This window comes from Pseudophryne corroboree, chromosome 9, assembly GCF_028390025.1.
Source record: "Pseudophryne corroboree isolate aPseCor3 chromosome 9, aPseCor3.hap2, whole genome shotgun sequence".
Lineage (NCBI taxonomy): Eukaryota > Metazoa > Chordata > Amphibia > Anura > Myobatrachidae > Pseudophryne > Pseudophryne corroboree.
In genome coordinates, this window is record NC_086452.1 from 295,109,944 (window position 1) to 295,130,199 (window position 20,256).

Sequence of the window (20,256 nt, forward strand, 5' to 3'; positions counted from 1 at the left end):
TGAAACCGAACCCGCACGAACTTCATGTTTTTTTCACGGGTCCGAGCAGACTCGGATCCTCCCGCCTTGCTCGGTTAACCCGAGCGCGCCCGAACGTCATCATGACGCTGTCGGATTCTCGCGAGACTCGGATTCTATATAAGGAGCCGCGCGTCGCCGCCATTTTCACACGTGCATTGAGATTGATAGGGAGAGGACGTGGCTGGCGTCCTCTCCATTAGAAATTAGATTAGAAGAGAGAGAGAGATTGTGCAGAGTCAGACAGAGTTTACCACAGTGACCAGTGCAGTTGTTGTTAGTTAACTTTTATTTATTTTAATATAATATATCCGTTCTCTGCTATATCCGTTCTCTGCCTGAAAAAAAACGATACACAGCAGCAGCCAGTCACACAGTGTGACTCAGTCTGTGTGCACTCAGCTCAGCCCAGTGTGCTGCACATCAATGTATAAAAGGCAAAGCTTATAATAATTGTGGGGGAGACTGGGGAGCACTGCAGGTTGTTATAGCAGGAGCCCCCAGGAGTACATAATATTATATTAATTTAAAATTAAACAGTGCACACTTTTGCTGCAGGAGTGCCACTGCCAGTGTGACTAGTGGTGACCAGTGCCTGACCACCAGTATATTAGTAGTATTGTATACTATCTCTTTATCAACCAGTCTATATTAGCAGCAGACACAGTACAGTGCGGTAGTTCACGGCTGTGGCTACCTCTGTGTCGGCACTCGGCAGGCAGTCCGTCCATCCATAATTGTATTATATACCACCTAACCGTGGTTTTTTTTTTCTTTCTTTATACCGTCGTCATAGTCATACTAGTTGTTACGAGTATACTACTATCTCTTTATCAACCAGTGTACAGTGCGGTAGTTCACGGCTGTGGCTACCTCTGTGTCGGAACTCGGCAGGCAGTCCGTCCATCCATAATTGTATTATAATATATACCACCTAACCGTGGTTTTTTTTTCGTTCTTTATACCGTCGTCATACTAGTTGTTACGAGTATACTACTATCTCTTTATCAACCAGTGTACAGTGCGGTAGTTCACGGCTGTGGCTACCTCTGTGTCGGAACTCGGCAGGCAGTCCGTCCATCCATAATTGTATTATAATATATACCACCTAACCGTGGTTTTTTTTTCGTTCTTTATACCGTCGTCATACTAGTTGTTACGAGTATACTACTATCTCTTTATCAACCAGTGTACAGTGCGGTAGTTCACGGCTGTGGCTACCTCTGTGTCGGAACTCGGCAGGCAGTCCGTCCATCCATAATTGTATTATAATATATACCACCTAACCGTGGTTTTTTTTTCGTTCTTTATACCGTCGTCATACTAGTTGTTACGAGTATACTACTATCTCTTTATCAACCAGTGTACAGTGCGGTAGTTCACGGCTGTGGCTACCTCTGTGTCGGCACTCGGCAGGCAGTCCGTCCAACCATAATTGTATTATATACCACCTAACCGTGTTTTTTTTTCCATTCTTTATACCGTCGTCATACTAGTTGTTACGAGTATACTACTATCTCTTTATCAACCAGTGTACAGTGCGGTAGTTCACGGCTGTGGCTACCTCTGTGTCGGCACTCGGCAGGCAGTCCGTCCAACCATAATTGTATTATATACCACCTAACCGTGGTTTTTTTTTCATTCTTTATACCGTCGTCATACTAGTTGTTACGAGTATACTACTATCTCTTTATCAACCAGTGTACAGTGCGGTAGTTCACGGCTGTGGCTACCTCTGTGTCGGCACTCGGCAGCCCGTCCATAATTGTATATACCAGTGACCTAACCGTGGTTTTTTTTTCTTTCTTTATACATACATACTAGTTACGAGTATACTATCTCTTTATCAACCAGTCTATATATTAGCAGCAGACACAGTACAGTGCGGTAGTTCACGGCTGTGGCTACCTCTGTGTCGGCACTCGGCAGCCCGTCCATAATTGTATATACCACCTAACCGTGGTTTTTTTTTCTTTCTTTATACATACATACTAGTTACGAGTATACTATCTCTTTATCAACCAGTCTATATATTAGCAGCAGACACAGTACAGTGCGGTAGTTCACGGCTGTGGCTACCTCTGTGTCGGCACTCCGCAGCCCGTCCATAATTGTATATACCAGTGACCTAACCGTGGTTTTTTTTTCTTTCTTTATACATACATACTAGTTACGAGTATACTATCTCTTTATCAACCAGTCTATATATTAGCAGCAGACACAGTACAGTGCGGTAGTTCACGGCTGTGGCTACCTCTGTGTCGGCACTCGGCAGCCCGTCCATAATTGTATATACCAGTGACCTAACCGTGGTTTTTTTTTCTTTCTTTATACATACATACTAGTTACGAGTATACTATCTCTTTATCAACCAGTCTATATATTAGCAGCAGACACAGTACAGTGCGGTAGTTCACGGCTGTGGCTACCTCTGTGTCGGCACTCGGCAGCCCGTCCATAATTGTATATACCACCTAACCGTGGTTTTTTTTTCTTTCTTTATACATACATACTAGTTACGAGTATACTATCTCTTTATCAACCAGTCTATATATTAGCAGCAGACACAGTACAGTGCGGTAGTTCACGGCTGTGGCTACCTCTGTGTCGGCACTCGGCAGCCCGTCCATAATTGTATATACCAGTGACCTAACCGTGGTGTTTTTTTCTTTCTTTATACATACATACTAGTTACGAGTATACTATCTCTTTATCAACCAGTCTATATATTAGCAGCAGACACAGTACAGTGCGGTAGTTCACGGCTGTGGCTACCTCTGTGTCGGCACTCGGCAGCCCGTCCATAATTGTATACTAGTATCCAATCCATCCATCTGCATTGTTTACCTGAGGTGCCTTTTAGTTGTGCCTATTAAAATATGGAGAACAAAAATGTTGAGGTTCCAAAATTAGGGAAAGATCAAGATCCACTTCCACCTCGTGCTGAAGCTGCTGCCACTAGTCATGGCCGAGACGATGAAATGCCAGCAACGTCGTCTGCCAAGGCCGATGCCCAATGTCATAGTACAGAGCATGTCAAATCCAAAACACCAAATATCAGTAAAAAGCCTCTTTTTTTCTTTGCGTCATGTGCTGTTTGGGGAGGGTTTTTTGGAAGGGACATCCTGCGTGACACTGCAGTGCCACTCCTAGATGGGCCCGGTGTTTGTGTCGGCCACTAGGGTCGCTAATCTTACTCACACAGTCAGCTACCTCATTGCGCCTCTTTTTTTCTTTGCGTCATGTGCTGTTTGGGGAGGGTTTTTTGGAAGGGCCATCCTGCGTGACACTGCAGTGCCACTCCTAGATGGGCCCGGTGTTTGTGTCGGCCACTAGGGTCGCTAATCTTACTCACACAGTCAGCTACCTCATTGCGCCTCTTTTTTTCTTTGCGTCATGTGCTGTTTGGGGAGGGTTTTTTGGAAGGGCCATCCTGCGTGACACTGCAGTGCCACTCCTAGATGGGCCCGGTGTTTGTGTCGGCCACTAGGGTCGCTAATCTTACTCACACAGCTACCTCATTGCGCCTCTTTTTTTCTTTGCGTCATGTGCTGTTTGGGGAGGGTTTTTTGGAAGGGACATCCTGCGTGACACTGCAGTGCCACTCCTAGATGGGCCCGGTGTTTGTGTCGGCCACTAGGGTCGCTTATCTTACTCACACAGCGACCTCGGTGCAAATTTTAGGACTAAAAATAATATTGTGAGGTGTGATGTGTTCAGAATAGGCTGAAAATGAGTGTAAATTATGTTTTTTGAGGTTAATAATACTTTGGGATCAAAATTACCCCCAAATTCTATGATTTAAGCTGTTTTTTAGGGTTTTTTGAAAAAAACACCCGAATCCAAAACACACCCGAATCCGACAAAAAAAATTCGGTGAGGTTTTGCCAAAACGCGGTCGAACCCAAAACACGGCCGCGGAACCGAACCCAAAACCAAAACACAAAACCCGAAAAATTTCCGGCGCTCATCTCTAGCTGTAACATGACTATGAGCTAAGTCTAACACTGTTCTCCTCTAAGGCTGGGGAACTACCAGCTGTACCTCCACATCCTCACCCCCTTTTGACCATTTGGTACAAGAGCTCATTACAGATGGCCATGTGCAGATATGTAATCCTGTCACCTGGTACCACAGGTTCCCCATTAATAAACTTAACATTTTCTCTAGCCTTTATTAAGGTAGTATCCCTTAACTGTTCAGACGCAAACAGATCCTTCTTTACCTCAAGGTCAGGCACACTTTCAGCTCTAACTACTATGTCTCTGTTCCCAGCAAGAGGGTCCTCACTGGACACCCCATCTGTCACTTCCCCAGCCAAACTAGCAAAAGGTAAAGGGTCAGAAAGTACAGCCATAAAATCTCCAGTATTGTCAACTGGCTCTTTACTGCTCACACCTGTTGCTTAAATGGGATTCCCACAATTTCCAAAAATGAGGACAATCCCTCTCTATTATGGCCCCATGCACCGAGGTGGGGGCCAGTCCTGCTTTAACAATTGCTGACCCACAAAAGGTTTCTATATTCACTTCAGCAGTGACATAGTGTTGGGTATCCCCATGTATGCAAGTTACCCCAATAGTTATTTGTTGGACCTTTAAGGGGTTCACTGACCCAGCTTTTACGAGGGTAACTAAACTTCCTGAATCAAGCAACTCCTCTACCTGGTTACCATCTAGGGACACTACATACATTTGTTTTTCCAGCTCAGGTGAAGGTACAACAGTACAGGCTAACCTAGCAAAGAAAGACATTCTGCGACATTCAAAGGCAGCATCACGTTGCATGGGTTCTTGCGTGACTGGGCAGATGGCAACAACATGACTTGGCATACCACACCTAAAACATTTAAATACACAATTATCAACTCGTTTGGGCATCAGAGACCTTTCTAGCCCCATTGGCCTGTTTCCAGGGCCAGTATTTACAGTCTCTCCAGTTTTGCGTTCTCTTAACCGCCCAGTAACATTTTCCCATGGAACAGTCTTACCAGTCTTTACTGAAGGGCACTGTCGAGGAACTAGGGGTTGCTGGGTAGTCATCAGTAGTTCCTCTGCCGCCAGATACCTCTCTACCATGTCCACTAACTGGTCAGCTGTATCTGGATTCCCATGGCTCACCCACTTGCGCAGGACCATGGGCATAGATCTCAAATAGCGGTCCATGACAACTCTTTCAACCATCTGGGGACAGTTAATGTCTCTGGCTGTAACCATTTTTTGGTTAGGTGAATAAGGTCGTGCATCTGTGAGCAAGGAGGCTTCTCCATTGCATACACCCAATGGTGCACCCATTGTGCCCGTACTGACAGCGTGACTCCCAGGTGGGTCAGGATCTCAGTTTTTCGTTTTTCATAGTCCCAAACCTCGGCAGGGCTTAAATCAAAGTATGCTTTTTGGGGCTCACCTGAAAGAAAAGATGCTAGCAGACTGGCCCATTGTGCTTTAGGCCAGTTCTCATGCTCGGCAGTCCTATCAAACGTGGTCAGATATGCCTCCACATCATCAGCCTCCGTCATTTTCTGCAGGAAGTGACTGGCCCATATAGAACTAGAGCTGGTCGGAGCACTGGCGGTGACATCTTTGTAGCTGCTTTCACCCAGGACATATATTGAATCTTCAGGGGTGAGTCTCAGCAACTTCACACTGGGCTGTATCTGCATAAACCACAGCTTTCTGCAGGTCTCCTAAAGCTGCGGCTTTCACTTATGCGCAGAACAGAATGCTCGCATTCTCCACCAACTTGTAACACTGTAGGGGAACAGGTGCCATCTCCTGGGGTAGACAGCCGTGTGCAGCAGCTGAGAGATCATACAATTCCAGTTTTGTGGTGCAACTGGCCGCAACCAGTTTTATTAAGCAGAAAATAAAAATAAACATACAAAGAAAATGCCTTGCCTGTCCGGCACTAACTATACACAACTATATACAAGATGTACCTGACTGTCTCTAAACAAAACACAGAGTTTTTCCAGTAAGTACTGTGTGGCTCACTTGTGTAAGGATGCAGGTTTCCCTCACAGAGATTCTGCCGTTTCTCCCCAAGCAGTCTGCACTCACTGATCAGGCTAGCAGTCCTATAACACTTCTACACAGCTGAAAGCTCTGATTAGCCCTCTGTGAGGCCAAAGACCCGAACTGGGCCCAATGTCTGGAACTTGCCCCCCCCCCCTCTCTCCAAGGACCCCTATCCAGCTTTCCCAACAGACTGAAAAGCTGCTAACAAAACAAACATTTTCCTGGAAGTTTCTTTTTTCTAAAACATGTAGGACAAGAACCTGGGACAAACATACCTGCCCTCACACACTATTCCAGTGTTCCTGTCACAATATACATATATATATATATATATATATATTTGTGCACACATATTCAATTTTCACACATACCGTGTTTGTTTTCCCTTTTTTTAAGAGGGCACCAAACTCCAACATGCCTCCGGCCGACTGGGATGAACTTACGCCCCTGCAGTATAAGGTTTAATGTGTATTGGGCCTGATTCAAAGATGTACACTACTGCATTAGCAGGTGTTAATTTGTATACAGCTAATGTACAAAAATATGCTAATGCTGCTGCCAGCTGGAAATGTATTGAGATGCCACCGGCAGCTTTGCGAGTCCCAGTGGCTGTGTACAATGAATCATCGGTGTCATCACCAAACATTTACCTTTATGTGAGAAAACCATTTGAAAAATGGGACTCCCCTCTTTCAAATGAGGATATCCCCCCATCTTTCTATGTTATATCATGGGGGAGATAGAAGGACTTAAAGTCCCTCCGCCCACCATTTTCTGTAGGTGCGCATGTGCTGCCGATTTTAACTGCGGTTACTGCAGGGAGACCACCACTGTTATTCTGGGGAGGCACTACACCTGCTGCTGTGGAAAATTACTCTAACTCATCTTCTGCAGTCTAATATCATGTGAATGAGTCTTATTCATCCTCCGTTGGTTAGTACCCCAACCTGCCTTCCCTATCATAATAGACTGTTTATTTAAAATTCCCATTCTACAACAGTTTGTGGTGTGGTATTCATCACGGTCATACGGATGATTTGTCTTGCACTTGTGCTTCCTTAATATGTGTTTCCATAGTGTGTTTTTTTGAGTGCCAATATTAGAATTTTAAGAAATTATTTTCAAGGTGCTCCATTTTTTTGATTTATCCATGGTGCATCAACCTGTTTTACTACATAATGGAGTTAAGGAGATCCTCCATCCCCCAATCTGCCATTTAAATAGAAGATGGTCATGTAATACGGTCCTATGAAAGCTTTGCACTTAAGCTGTTAAACTCTATCATCCTCAGGCAGGCTTTTGTTATGATGAGCAATTATATTTACCAGTCCACCATTAGCGTAGATGTCCACTTATATATTGGTGTGGTGATGGATGCAAATTTGCTGGAAACTGCTTCACAAGCCTCCTTCCATTTGACAAAGCTGCATTTTGGGGACAAGCAGCGAAACATGAAAGGAGGACCCCACCAGCACCTTAAAAAGACTCCAGGGACTTTTACAAGAATCGTCCGAACCAGCACTGCACTTCATTCTCAATAGCTCAACTACTCCACAAATGGAAGGAGGCTTGCAGCTAATGCAATCAATTCGCATATATATTTTTTAATATTGTCCAGCGCTGCTAAATTGTATTTATATATGTCGATGTATAAGAAGTGACTCTCCTTGTAGCAGCTATTAGTGGAGTACTCATTCCCAGCGCCCATCCCACTTGTTCTTTATGACTCCAAACAACCCTCCTGAAAATATCTTTACTCAGAAATGCATTGAGGATAGATTGAAGAGCAAGAAAGTGCAGTGCTGGAACACCAAGGTGAAATATATCAAGTGACAGTTTTCTCTGGAGGATGTGTAATTTCTGGATATTGCCGAACAACACCAGGACCTATGGAGTGATTTTGATAGTTAGTAACTAAATTACTGGCTATGTATAGTAATTACAAATCCCTAAATCACATGCTTTAAATTTGTGTGTATAAATGTATTACTAATGTGTGGCATCATGTTGTATAAGGTGCTCTACTGTGTGGTGTAACGTATAGAAAGTGCACTACTGTGTGGTCTAATGTGAATAAAGAGCAATATGGTTCGGTGTAATGTGAATAAGGAGCAATTCAGTGTGATGTAATGTGAATAAGGGGCACTACAGTGAGGAGTAACGTTTATAAGGTAAAGTGGTACTACTGTGTGATGTAACGTGAATTAGGGACGCTATCGCATGATAAAATGTAAATAAAGTTGCACTACTGTGTGGCATAATTTGAATTGGGGGCACTATTGTGTGGCCATGCTCCTTGCCAGCAAAAATACACACCTTTTTGGGCTGTGTGCCGAATGGGCACACTGTTCCTATTTAAAATATAGGGTGTAGGAACACCAAAATAAGGACTGATATGCGTGAGGGGTGATGGTCCTGGAAAAAGGCTGCAGGGTCAGAGCCAGAACTAGCAGTGGTGCTCAGGGGTACCAGCCAAAATCTTAGATAGGGCATCATATTGGTTAGGGTCGGCTCTGTTTATGGCAAATCATCATTCTATTCTCTATAGACGGGCACCCAATCAAGAGCAGCATTTTATTGTGAATAATGAAAGACCCCTCCTGATTGGCTGCCTATCTATAAAGTAGGCAGGCTTGCTAAATCCTAATGTATTTGTACTGGAAAGCTCTCGCAATGAACACCATACACACACACAAACACACATAGATAGATAGATAGATATTGCCCAACTGAAATTCTAGAGGGATGGGATTTACTGCATTACACGGATCAAGTGTTGGATGTGATCCATCCTGGCAGAGGAACATACCTGTGGAGGTGGAGCAGATGACAGTCACAGTGGAAGGGATTGTTAGCCAAGTTTATTACTTCCAGTCCAATGAAGTTCTTCATGTTGGGAAGGTTCTGCAATTTGTTGTTTTCCAGATAAAGGCTTTTTATACTCTTCCCAAGTCCTACAAATGTTCCACTGGAAATCTAACATAAGCAGAAACATATAAAATGCATAAATCTTATGTTCTTTAACTAGTTTATTATTAATACCTGTTTTATTAATAGTACTGAGAAATTCTGTAGTGTTGTACAAGTAATAAAAGAAGATATGCTAACCATAGTTACAGACAACATAAATCATGCTTTAAACAACCTTAAACTCTATATTTTCTACATTTATATTCTAATGAGAAATCAATTAATTATATGTACAGTAATTTGATATACTGTAGTTGAATACTGCAGAATAGGTCAAAGTGGTAATGCTTCTATACTGTATAAATATTAATTGCAGGATGTACAGTATTTAGCGTCAAGAAACTAGAAGTCAGTCCTGAAGAATGGGATAACAATAAGCTCATTAGTGTAAGATTAGAAATGTATTCTGACCACCATGTTTTGGATCTGGATTAATTTTCGTGCTTTGGTTCTGGCTTTGCAAAACCACCCTCATGGGTTTTGGGATTGGATCTGTATTTTTTTTAAATGCTAAAATCATGTAATTTGGGACTGTTTTTGTTCCTACAGTATTATTAACCTCAATAACATTCATTTCCAGTTATTTCCAGTCAATTTTGACCATCTCACAGATCACAATATTCTTCACCAATATTGGCCAAAGGCTGGCTGGCTAAACTAAGCTACAGAGCGACGGCACAAATGCACAGCAGTTATTTCTGTTTAAAAATATGTAGTAGAAGAACTAGGGTGTGTGGCTAAGAGACGATCAAGAGAGTATGGTGTCAATTTTTGCAGACAACACCAAATTGTGTAAAGTTATAAATATGGAGGGGGATGCTGAGTCTCTTCAGAACGACTTAGTTAAATTAGAAGCATGGGCAGCCAAATGAAGAATGCGCTTCAATACAGACAAGTGCAAGGTAATGCACTGTGGTAGCAAGAACAAAAATTACACCTACATACTAAATGGGGTAACATTGGGGGATTCTGTACTGGAAAGGACTTAGGCCTTCACATAGATAGCAAACTAAGCAGCAGTACCCACAGTAGGATTGCAGCAAAGAAGGCTAATAAGATATTAGCAAGCACAAAACGGGGAATTGATGCAAGGGACGAGAGTGTTATATTCCCATTATATAAATCACTACTGAGGCCACATCTTGATTCTGCACAATGCGACGTAAAGGTTTTTTCGCGGTAAGGACAATACGTGAGGGAGTTGTAATAGCGGACTCAGTCAACACCTTTAAGAATGGGTTAGATAAATTCCTAATGGATAAGGATATCCAGGGTTATGGTGCGTAGTCGCGTACTATAGTTACTATGAAAAGAAGAATAAAACACAACGGCAGACATCAGCATCAGACAAAATTTAGACCAAAATAATCCTGCATAGGAGACCACAAATAGGTTGAACTTGATGGACAAATTGTCTTTTTTTCAACCTTAAATACTATGTTACTATGTAGCTGAGGGTAGGGAGCGTTTTGCCGACTCTCCTGCTTCAACCTTTTGAAACGTCTGTTTGTCCTGGCGATTTCTGATTTTACGCTATCTCCGGAGGTAGTGTGTGGTCTTCTGCTTACCTGGGACTCCGCTTTGGGACCTTTGTTTGTGATCCTTGACGGTGGTTCCTGGCGTCCTCTGTGGCCAGTCCTGCTGCTTGACTCCGTGGCTCCCGCCGCTGTTATGAGGTTTGTGCTGAGTCGCTGGGTCCTCTTCTGCTGCTGATTGACTCCAGTGCTACGTTCCTTCGGCCTGCAATCTGTTCCTGCTCATTACTTGGGGCATTTGGGGCGCGGTACAGGAGGACCAGCGCCATGTTGTTACAGCAGCTGCTCTGCAGCTGTACAGCTCTGCCTTCTGATCCAGAGTGCCTTACCTGGTATATATGAGCTATACTATCTCTGTGTTACTGGAGGATACTTCTTCTGCACTTTGTATGCTTGATATTCCCTGCAACAGATATTGTGGTACTCGCTGGTGTGTTTGGAGGTGTGCTAGCCACCGCCATTTTACCGCTGGCCTGTAACTTGGCCTATTACACTGTCTCAATGGCTGCTGAAATGCTACAACTTATATGTGCTATCCATGCCTCCACTCATCGGGCTCTCATTAAACTAGATGCTGTATCGGCTACACCCACGACTCCTGAGAAGGCACTCTCAGCGTATTCGTCATCTGAGTTATTTATGGAATATGATGGATATAGGCCTATGGTGTTTCCTGATTCAGCTATTACTGTTTCCGTAAACCTCGTTTTATGTTTTGGATGGCAAAATGTAAGCATCATTTCAATCTCTCTGTGTTTTTGTGGATGGCTGAAGAACTCCAATATATGCTGGTATAGTACTTTTCTCTGGCAGGGTCCACAGGTTATCCATAGGATAACAATGGGATATGATGGAGCGACAATTTGTGTAAGGTTATAAATACGGAGGGGGATGCTGAGTCTCTTCAGAACGAGTTAACTAAACTGGAAGCATGGGCAGCAAAATGGAGAATGAGATTCAACACAGACAAGTGTAAGGTAATGCACTGTGGGGGCAAGACCAAAAATAACACCTACATACTAAATTTATTTATTTATTTATTAGCAGTTTCTTATATAGCGCAGCATATTCTGTTGCGCTTTACAATTAGAACAGTTATAGAACAAAACTGGGCAAAGACAGACAGACAGAGGTAGGAAGGCCCTGCACGCAAGCTTACAATCTATAGGGAAATAGGCATTGATACACAAGGATAGATGCTACCTGTTAAATAATGGTTCCCCAGATTGCTAGGTTCTTAATGGGTTGTATGATATGATCACCCAGCAATGTTGGAAGACAAAATGTGAGTTTATGTGGACTGTACAGAGGGGATGTAACTTGATAGGGAAGCATTGAAGGCTATGTGTGTGGGTCTGAAATTTGGTAGGCTTGTCTGAAGAGATGAGTTTTCAGGGAACGTTTAAAGGTTTGGAGACTAGAGGAGAGTCTTATTGTGCGTGGGAGTGCATTCCACAGAGTGGGTGAAGCCCTGGTAAAGTCCTGTAATTTTGAGTGGGAACAGGTAATACATGTGGATGAGAGACGCAGATCTTGTGCAGAGCGGAGAGGTCTGGTAGGGAGATATTTTGAGATGAGTGAGGAGATGTATGATGGTGCAGTTTGGTTAATAGCCTTGTATGTAACTAAAAGTATTTTATATTTGACACGGTAGAATACCGGTAACCAATGGAGGGACTGACAGAGCGGATCAGCAGATGAAGAACGTCTGGCGAGGAAGATTAGCCTCGCAGCTGCATTTAAAATGGATTCAAGTGGTGAGAGCCTATGTTTGGGAAGACCAGTAAGGAGACTATTACAATAATCAATGCAGGAGATGATGAGTGCATGGATTAGAGTTTTTACAGTGTCTTGTGTAAGATAAGGGCTTATTTTGGATATGTTTTTAAGGTGCATGTAACATGATTTAGAGTCAGATTGAATGTGTGGAACAAAGGACAGTTCAGAGTCAATGGTGACACCTAGGCAACGAGCTTGTGGGGTAGGGTGGATAGTTGCATTGTCAACAGTTATGGAGATATTAGGTTGGTAACTACTCATAGCTGGTGGGAAAATAATTCTGTTTTGGAAATGTTGAGTTTGAGGTGGCGAGATGACATCCAAGATGAAATGGCAGACAGGCATCCAGTGACACGAGCCAATACAGATGGTGACAAATCTGGGGAGGATAGGTAGATTTGAGTATCATCAGCGTACAAATGATACTGAAATCCAAAGGAGCTGATTAGTTTACCAAAAGAGGAGGTATAGATTGAGAAAAGCAGAGGACCTAAGACTGAGCCTTGCGGTACTCCAACTGATACAGGTAGAGAAGAGGAGGTAGAATCAGAGAAGTGAACACTGAAAGAGCGATTAGATAGGTAGGATGAGAACCAAGAAAGGGCTGTGTCCTGAAGACCTAGGGATTGTAGTGTTTGTATGAGAAGAGAGTGGTCAACAGTGTCAAAAGCAGCAGAGAGATCTAGAAGAATAAGTAGTGTGTAATGGCCTTTTGATCTAGCAGTGACTAGATCATTCGCTACTTTGGTCAGTGCCGTCTCTGTGGAGTGTTGGGCACGAAAGCCTGACTGAAGTGGGTCCAATAAGTTGTGGGAGTTAAGAAAGTGTGTAAGGCAAGTGTAGGCAAGTCTCTCAAGTAGCTTGGAGGGACTGGGTAGCTGAGAAATGGGACGGTAGTTAGAGAGTGTGATTGGGTCAGAGTTGTGTTATTTTAGAATGGGAGTAATGACTGCATGTTTAAACAGAAAGGGAAAGATACCAGTAGAGAGAGAGAGAGAGAGATTACAGATTTTAGTTAAGGTTGGGATAAGCACAGGAGACAAAGTTTTACTGACCTGTGAGGGTATAGGATCAAGAGGAGAGGTAGTGGAGTAGGAGGATGAAAAGAGTGTTGATACTTCATCTTCACTTGTGGGATCAAATGAAGAGAAAGTGCCAGAGGGTTTAGGTAGGGAATTGAGCAGGTCACTGGCTGAGTTAGAGCATACCATTTCATCTTGGATTTTATCAATCTTATCCTTGAAGTAGGAAGCAAGTTCTTGTGCACCGATAGTAGCTAGTGGGGGAGGTGAGGGAGAATAAAGAAGTGATTTAAATGTATTAAAAAGTCACTTGGGGTTGGTGGCATGATAAGAGATGAGAGATTGGAAATATGTTTGCTTGGCAGTGTCCAGGGCCTGACGATAGGAGTGGTAGGTAGTCTTATATGTGAGGAAGTCACTTGGATTCTGAGATTTCTGCCACTGACGTTCTACTTTACGTGACAGTTTTTGTAGGTGTCTTGTTGATTTAGAGTGCCATGGTTGGCATCTAAGCCTACGTGGAGTGTGATGGGTAGCTAGAGCCACTTCATCAAGGGCACTCTCTAGGGTCTGGTGCAGGTGGAATATAGCAGTGTCAGGTGTAGTAAATGTAGAGATTGGTGAGAGCAGTTGTTGCAGAGAAGTGGAAGGTTGTTGAAAATGTATATTGTTAGTATTTCTGCGGGTTAGAGGAGGCTTGCTTGGTTTTAGTGTCCTAGAATTTAAATTAATAGAAGAGAATGTGAAGGTGATCAGGTTGTGATCAGAGAGAGGGAAAGGAGTGTTAATGAATTCGGAAACTGAGCAGAGCCTGGTGAACACAAGATCAAGGCAGTGGCCCTCCTGGTGAGTAGAGGAGTCGGACCATTGGGTTAGGCCAAGAGAGGAGGTTAGAGAGAGGAGTTTGGATGCATGAACAGATTGTGGACTGTCAAGAGCTATATTGAAATCGCCCATAATGATGGTGGAGATGTCAGAGGATAAGAAGTGTGGGAGCCAGGCAGAAAAATCTTCTAGAAATTGTTGTTTAGATTGCCCAGGAGGGCGATAGATAGCTGCAACACGCAGAGAGAAGGGGGTGAAAATCCTGATAGAGTGAACTTCAAATGAGGTGAATGCGAGTGATGGAACCTGAGGTAAAACAGTGTATGTGAAAAACTGTGACAGTAAGATTCCAACCCCACCACCTTTACTATTATTAGGCCTAGATGTGTGTGAGAAGTGGAAACCACCGTGTGACAGTGCTGCAGGGGAGGCAGTGTCTGATTGTGTGAGCCATGTTTCTGTTATAGCCAGCAGATTACAGTTGTGAGATATGAAGAGGTCATGGATGGATGTTAATTTGTTACAAACAGAGCGTGCATTCAATAAAGCACATTTTAGTGACTTGGAGGGGGATGGGAGACACATGATATTTATGAGGTTAGACGGATTTCTATGTTGTTTTGAGACAGCAGAGTGTGAGAGGGAAAGGTTGTTGGGGCCTGGATATGGTGATATGTCACCAGCTAATAAAAGCAGAAGAGTGAGATAAATATTGGTGGATGTTTGCGAGTGTTTGTTCTGGTGGCCAATTGTGGTTGTCAAAGTACTTGCAGAGAGGTAAGTATAAAGCTCATGAGTGTTTAGAAGAGGGGAGTGGAGAATAGAAGCTGTAATGTGTACTATTACGGGATTCTGTACTGGAAAAATACTTAGGGGTTCACATAGATAACAAATTAAGCAGCAGTACCCAAAGTAGGAGTGCAGCAAAGAAGGTTAATAAGATATTAGCATGCATAAAACGGGGAATTGATGCAAGGGACGAGAGTGTTATACTCCCATTATATAAATCACTAGTGAGGCCACATCTTGAATACTGTGTGCAATTTTGGGCACCATATTACAAAAAGGATATCCTGAAGCTAGAAAAGGTTCAGAGGCAGGCGACCAAACTAATCAAGGGCATGGAGACGCTGGAATACGAGGAAAGGCTTGCAAGGCTAGGCATGTTTACATTGGAAAAGAGGAGACTAAGAGGGGACATGATCAACACCTACAAATATATAAGGGGTCAATACACAGACCTTGGGAGGGACCTGTTTTCTATAAGATCAGCACAGAGGACACGTGGTCTCTCGCTTAGGTTAGAGGAGAGGAGTTTCTGCACATTGAGGCGAAAAGGTTTTTTCACAGTAAGGACAATATGTGTTTGGAATTCCCTGCCTGAGAGAGTAGTAATGGCGAACTCAGTCAACACCTTTAAGAATGGGTTAGATATATTCCTATTGGATAAAGATATTCAGGGTTATGGAGCGTAGGCACGCATTATAGTTAATATAACTAGTCCTAACATAAAAAGAACTAGTCCTATAATAAGACTGCATAGGAGACCACAAATAGGTTGAACTCGATGGACAATTGTCTTTTTTCAACCTTAGTTACTGTGTTACTATGACAGCGGATTTGCACCAATCAGTCAAAACTTTCCGGCCTCCCAGCATGCAACGGGCCCGTCCATATATCCCTGACCCCTGGCTCAGGCAAATCAGTTTTTTGTTTGGTGCGGCAGGAGCCGGACCATGGTCAGAGGGCTGCTGGATTGTTAGCAGCCCCAAGCTTTCTTGTTTTATTTTTATAGTCTTACTATTTTTTGAGTGATCTTTCTAAACAGCGTCTTATACGCATATTGGAAAGAGTCGCTCCAACAACTCTCCGCCGGGTCGCGACAACACTTACCCACGAGTACAGTGTTGTTTCGGCGGGCGTCTGTGTTGGATATACTAGCAGGTCCATCAGACGTTACCAGGCTGCGGCCTGAGCATGGGGAGAAGGTAAGGCATTGGTTCCGAGTAGCATGTATGGAATATGGACACAGCCGCACTGTTTTGGGAGGAGACTACCAAACAGTAACTGATGCGCCGCCACCATGGGTGCTCCAGCGCTAGGCCTTAGGGATCATAGGCACCAGGAATAGCATGAGGCCACGATCCCTAGGGTTGATGTCAGCAGTGGGGAGTCAGACGCTCTCCTGGTTGCCCCTCCCCCCGGTTCATGACCAATTTCCGACAAGTCTCCCGCCATGAACTGTTTCCTCGCTTCCGTCTCAGAGGCTACCAGCTTGTTAGGGTCTCCTGCTCTGTGCTGCCACGTCGTCATGGCAACCGGGAGACAAGTGCTAGCGGAGTAACCTGAGCGTAGCTGATACTCCGGCTCGGGTCTTTTGCTGTGCAGTGGTTACAGGCTCTGTGCACGGCAGGGGATCCGGTGCTGGTTTTTGTGCTCACAGTCTGTGAGGTCTGAGTGGGGCGTGGACAGCACCTGCTATATAAACCCTCTTCTCAGGTTAGGCAGATGCTGCTGAATCTTTGTTGGTTAGTCAGTTCCTGAAAGCTAGCTAGTACTGTGCAAACTTTGTATTTGTTTGTTGCTTACTGCAAATAGGCCTTGGGATTTGGTATTACACTCTGCCAATCCAGACCTAGCAGTAAGACTGGAGTCAGTTGTTTAACCTGCTGGGGTTCTTTTGCTACTCTGTGAACCTAGCAAGTTTGCGGCTGTATTCTCAGACTTGCCTGCCAAAATCCTTTCTCACTGTGCAAGGTGTTCAGGTGTCAGTTTAGTGGCAGTAAGCTGAACTAGTGCACTGCAAGTGAGGACTAGGATTGTGGAGACTCTCCTTGTGTCTATTATTCCATCTCTGACCAAGGAGTTTACTGCCACACCCGTTGGTAACCCTTTAGGGTTTTGCTGTTGCCCTTAGCAACAGCATTTCAGGTTCTCTACGTATTAAATCACTACATCTCGCTTCTTTCCATCTGAGCATTCCTAATACTAGGGAGACACCCAGTTTCTTAGCCTTTGGGCTTCTCTGTTCACTTTGTGTTTATTTTGTTACCCTATCACCTTCTGTGTATGTAATGTCATATTCCCCAGTCTGTCTGTGAGTTCATTTGTTTTGCATCCCTCACCGTTCAGACACCAGTACATTCCTGCTGGCACTGGTGTGCATAACACAGCTACACTGGGAGACGAGGGGACCCGGTCGCAGCATAGGCAGCTATGTTCACTGATTGCTACCATGAGGGGACCCGGTCGCAGCATAGGCGGCTGCGTGACCGGTGCATCTGAGTTCACTGAGGGCCCGGTCGCAGCATAGGCATCTGTGTGACAGGTGCGTCTGTGTTCACTATAGGTTCATGGAGCAGCAGTGTACACTAGTAGCGTCTGGATCCACTCAGCGTTCGCTAACGTATTGATCGATCCTGGAAGTGAAGTGAGTCTCCCTGTATCACACTCTACTAAGTACACTAAATATCTACTGTTTTCAGTACGAATAGTTAGATAAGTGCCTATTGCATATGAGTCTGTATACCATTACTGTTGTTTCTGTCGCATTGCGTCTGAATACATTAGATATGTTAAACATGATTCAGTAAATGTGTTCTCCTACATACTTAAAATATTATTGTTGTTGACTATGTGCTCATATTGCTTAATATACTAACGTATAACATGTGACTGACTGCTAGTATGATGCTGACTTTGCTACATGTTTGTCAGTTTGTTTTACAGATTCTCAATGCTGGTGTATGCATAATGTTTTAGCTCAGCAGGCAAGGCGGATGCAGGTACAAGTGTATCCACCTTGGGCTATATGTACACAAGCTTTATCCAGTAAGTTAGATGGATAATCCCCCAAAATCCTGTACCAGGAATAGGGTTACAAGCCCTTACACACAGCAGGAGCTTCTCAGAACCATGGTAAGTAAACCTTCACCCTCAAAGGCTACACATTGTTTAGATTCATCAGAAGATGAAAGCCCAATTATTCTACTTCATCATATGAAAAAGAGGTAGGTCTCAGCTCTTGAATATAGCTGAGTCAATTGAAAGCAATGAAGCCATCTTATCCTTAGAGGATACAGCAAAGCCTGTGTTAAAAACCAAGGCTCCTGACGGAAATCATGGAAAAGGTTTGGGTTACGCCCAATAAAAAGTTAGAATTCCTAAGAAATGGAATTCCTGTAATCTGCTTCCAGCTGGGGATTGTTTAAAAAAAGGGGAGATGGCTCCTAAAGTAGATAAGGAGAATCTACAATAGCTTTGCTTTCAATTTTCCTGTCTAGGGCAGTCATGAGGCCAAGCCTTGGCTTCGGCTTAAATGGCAAAGGCAATGGTTGCCTGGGCTGATGCAAGGGAAAGAGCTTTTTCAGTAGAGCAAGAATTTCATATGGCTCATATAAAAACTGCAATGTTCCTGGAAGCATTGGATATGGCAAAATATTTACTCCAAGGCATCAGCCCTAACTATACCTGCTCATAGAGCAGTTTACCTGGGTAAGTGGAAGATTTACAGCCACACCACACTGAATATGCCCAATCTCACCAGATCTTGGAAGCTATGCAGTGTGGGGCCTGGTGAGAAACGTCTGCTAATACCAGGAAAATATTCCTTTTTGGTAAAAATTGATAGATATTCTGGAGTCAGAAGCAGACTCCAAGAAAGTCAGGTTCCTTCCATATACAGTTCACGTGTTGGTATTACACTATCAATAGAAGCCTGTCATAGGCTGAATCCCACGTCAGTGCGATTTGAGACTAGGAAACCATTGAGCTACCAGAAGATCTACAGTGTGGGCCTGGTTAGTACTCAGATGGGGAATACCAGGTGCTGTAGAAAAATGAAACCATCAGCTGATGGTGTGGGCTCCGATTGGGAGACCCCAGGTTGGGTAGCCGACTTCCTCAGGTCACACAGACTTGGCATGGTATCTCTAGTTATGTTTTCACCTTCAAGACAGCCTATCTTGGCTATAGACGAAGGCTTGGCTTTGCAAGAACTAGGTCAGAAATTTGCTTCGGTCAGGAATAGTCATTCTAGTTCCTCTGGCAAACAAGGACAAGGTTTTACTTCAACTTGGCTTAGTCGGAAGCCAAATTAGTCATTTCGACTCATGCTCAATCCAAAAAATGCTGAGCAAATATATTTGGAAACATGGAATCATACGTTCCTTATGTGTGGCATGGAGCCAGCGGTTTTTATGGATCCCTGGAGATACAGGAGGCTTACCTACAGGTTCCTATACCATTGTCCATCAGTGTTATTCAAGGTTCTGCTATTCTCCAGAAAAGCATTTTTCAGTTTTAGGCTTTACCCTTTGGGTTAGCCACAGTCCCCAGAGTATTTACCAGAATTATGAGGGTAACATCACCTTATCTCCACCAGCAGGAGTTAAGGTTTTTCCCATACCTAGGATCTTTTAATCCTTTCACAGTTACAGAGTTTGCTCTTTGTCATTGGCAACAGCAATAACGAGTTTGCAGGGGCAAGTGACTCATAACTTGGGGAAAATCGTCTCCAGTTTCGTCACATCGGAGGACTCACTTGGGGTCTGTACTGGATCATGTCTGCAGAGAGTCATTTTTTTACCTCACAACAATAAATCTAGGGTTTACTATGGGATTCAAGAACCACCACACAGTCAAACGGTATCCATTCACGCAGCGGTGCGGGGATGGGTTTGATGGTATTTGCATCGACAGGAGGGAGTATGCACAGTTCCACTCTAGGTCTTTACAGAGTCTGATTCTTACCTAGTAGAATCTACAACCACACCACACTGGATATGCCCAGACTTCATTGGATCATGCAAGATCAGCAGTGTGGACCTGGTTGGTACGGGACTAGCTGGGAATACAAGGTGTGGTAAGTATTAATGGATTGCATCAGATAACAAAGACCGACTATGGTACTTACGATAATAGTAAGAAGGTCATTAGCCTGGTGTCTACAGACATCCCAGCGGGACAAAGAAACATCCTTTTAATATTAGATTGGGTAGATTCTGACACTAGGATTAGTGTCAGGGAGATTGTGTTCCCAAAGTGCTGTCTACCAATCAAGGTTGAAACCTCAGACCATATACAGGGTAC

The 20,256-nt window shown here is 43.8% G+C and overlaps 1 protein-coding gene across 1 annotated transcript in view; it reads right to left on the bottom strand.

The window, feature by feature from the left end:
• CHADL (chondroadherin like) overlaps nt 1-20,256 on the bottom strand; it is a 312,946-nt gene that overhangs the window by 34,113 nt on the left and 258,577 nt on the right. The window contains exon 4 of the mRNA XM_063940381.1: nt 8,845-9,011. Within this exon, the coding sequence (XP_063796451.1) occupies nt 8,845-9,011 (167 nt within the window). The remainder of the gene's footprint in view (nt 1-8,844; nt 9,012-20,256) is intronic.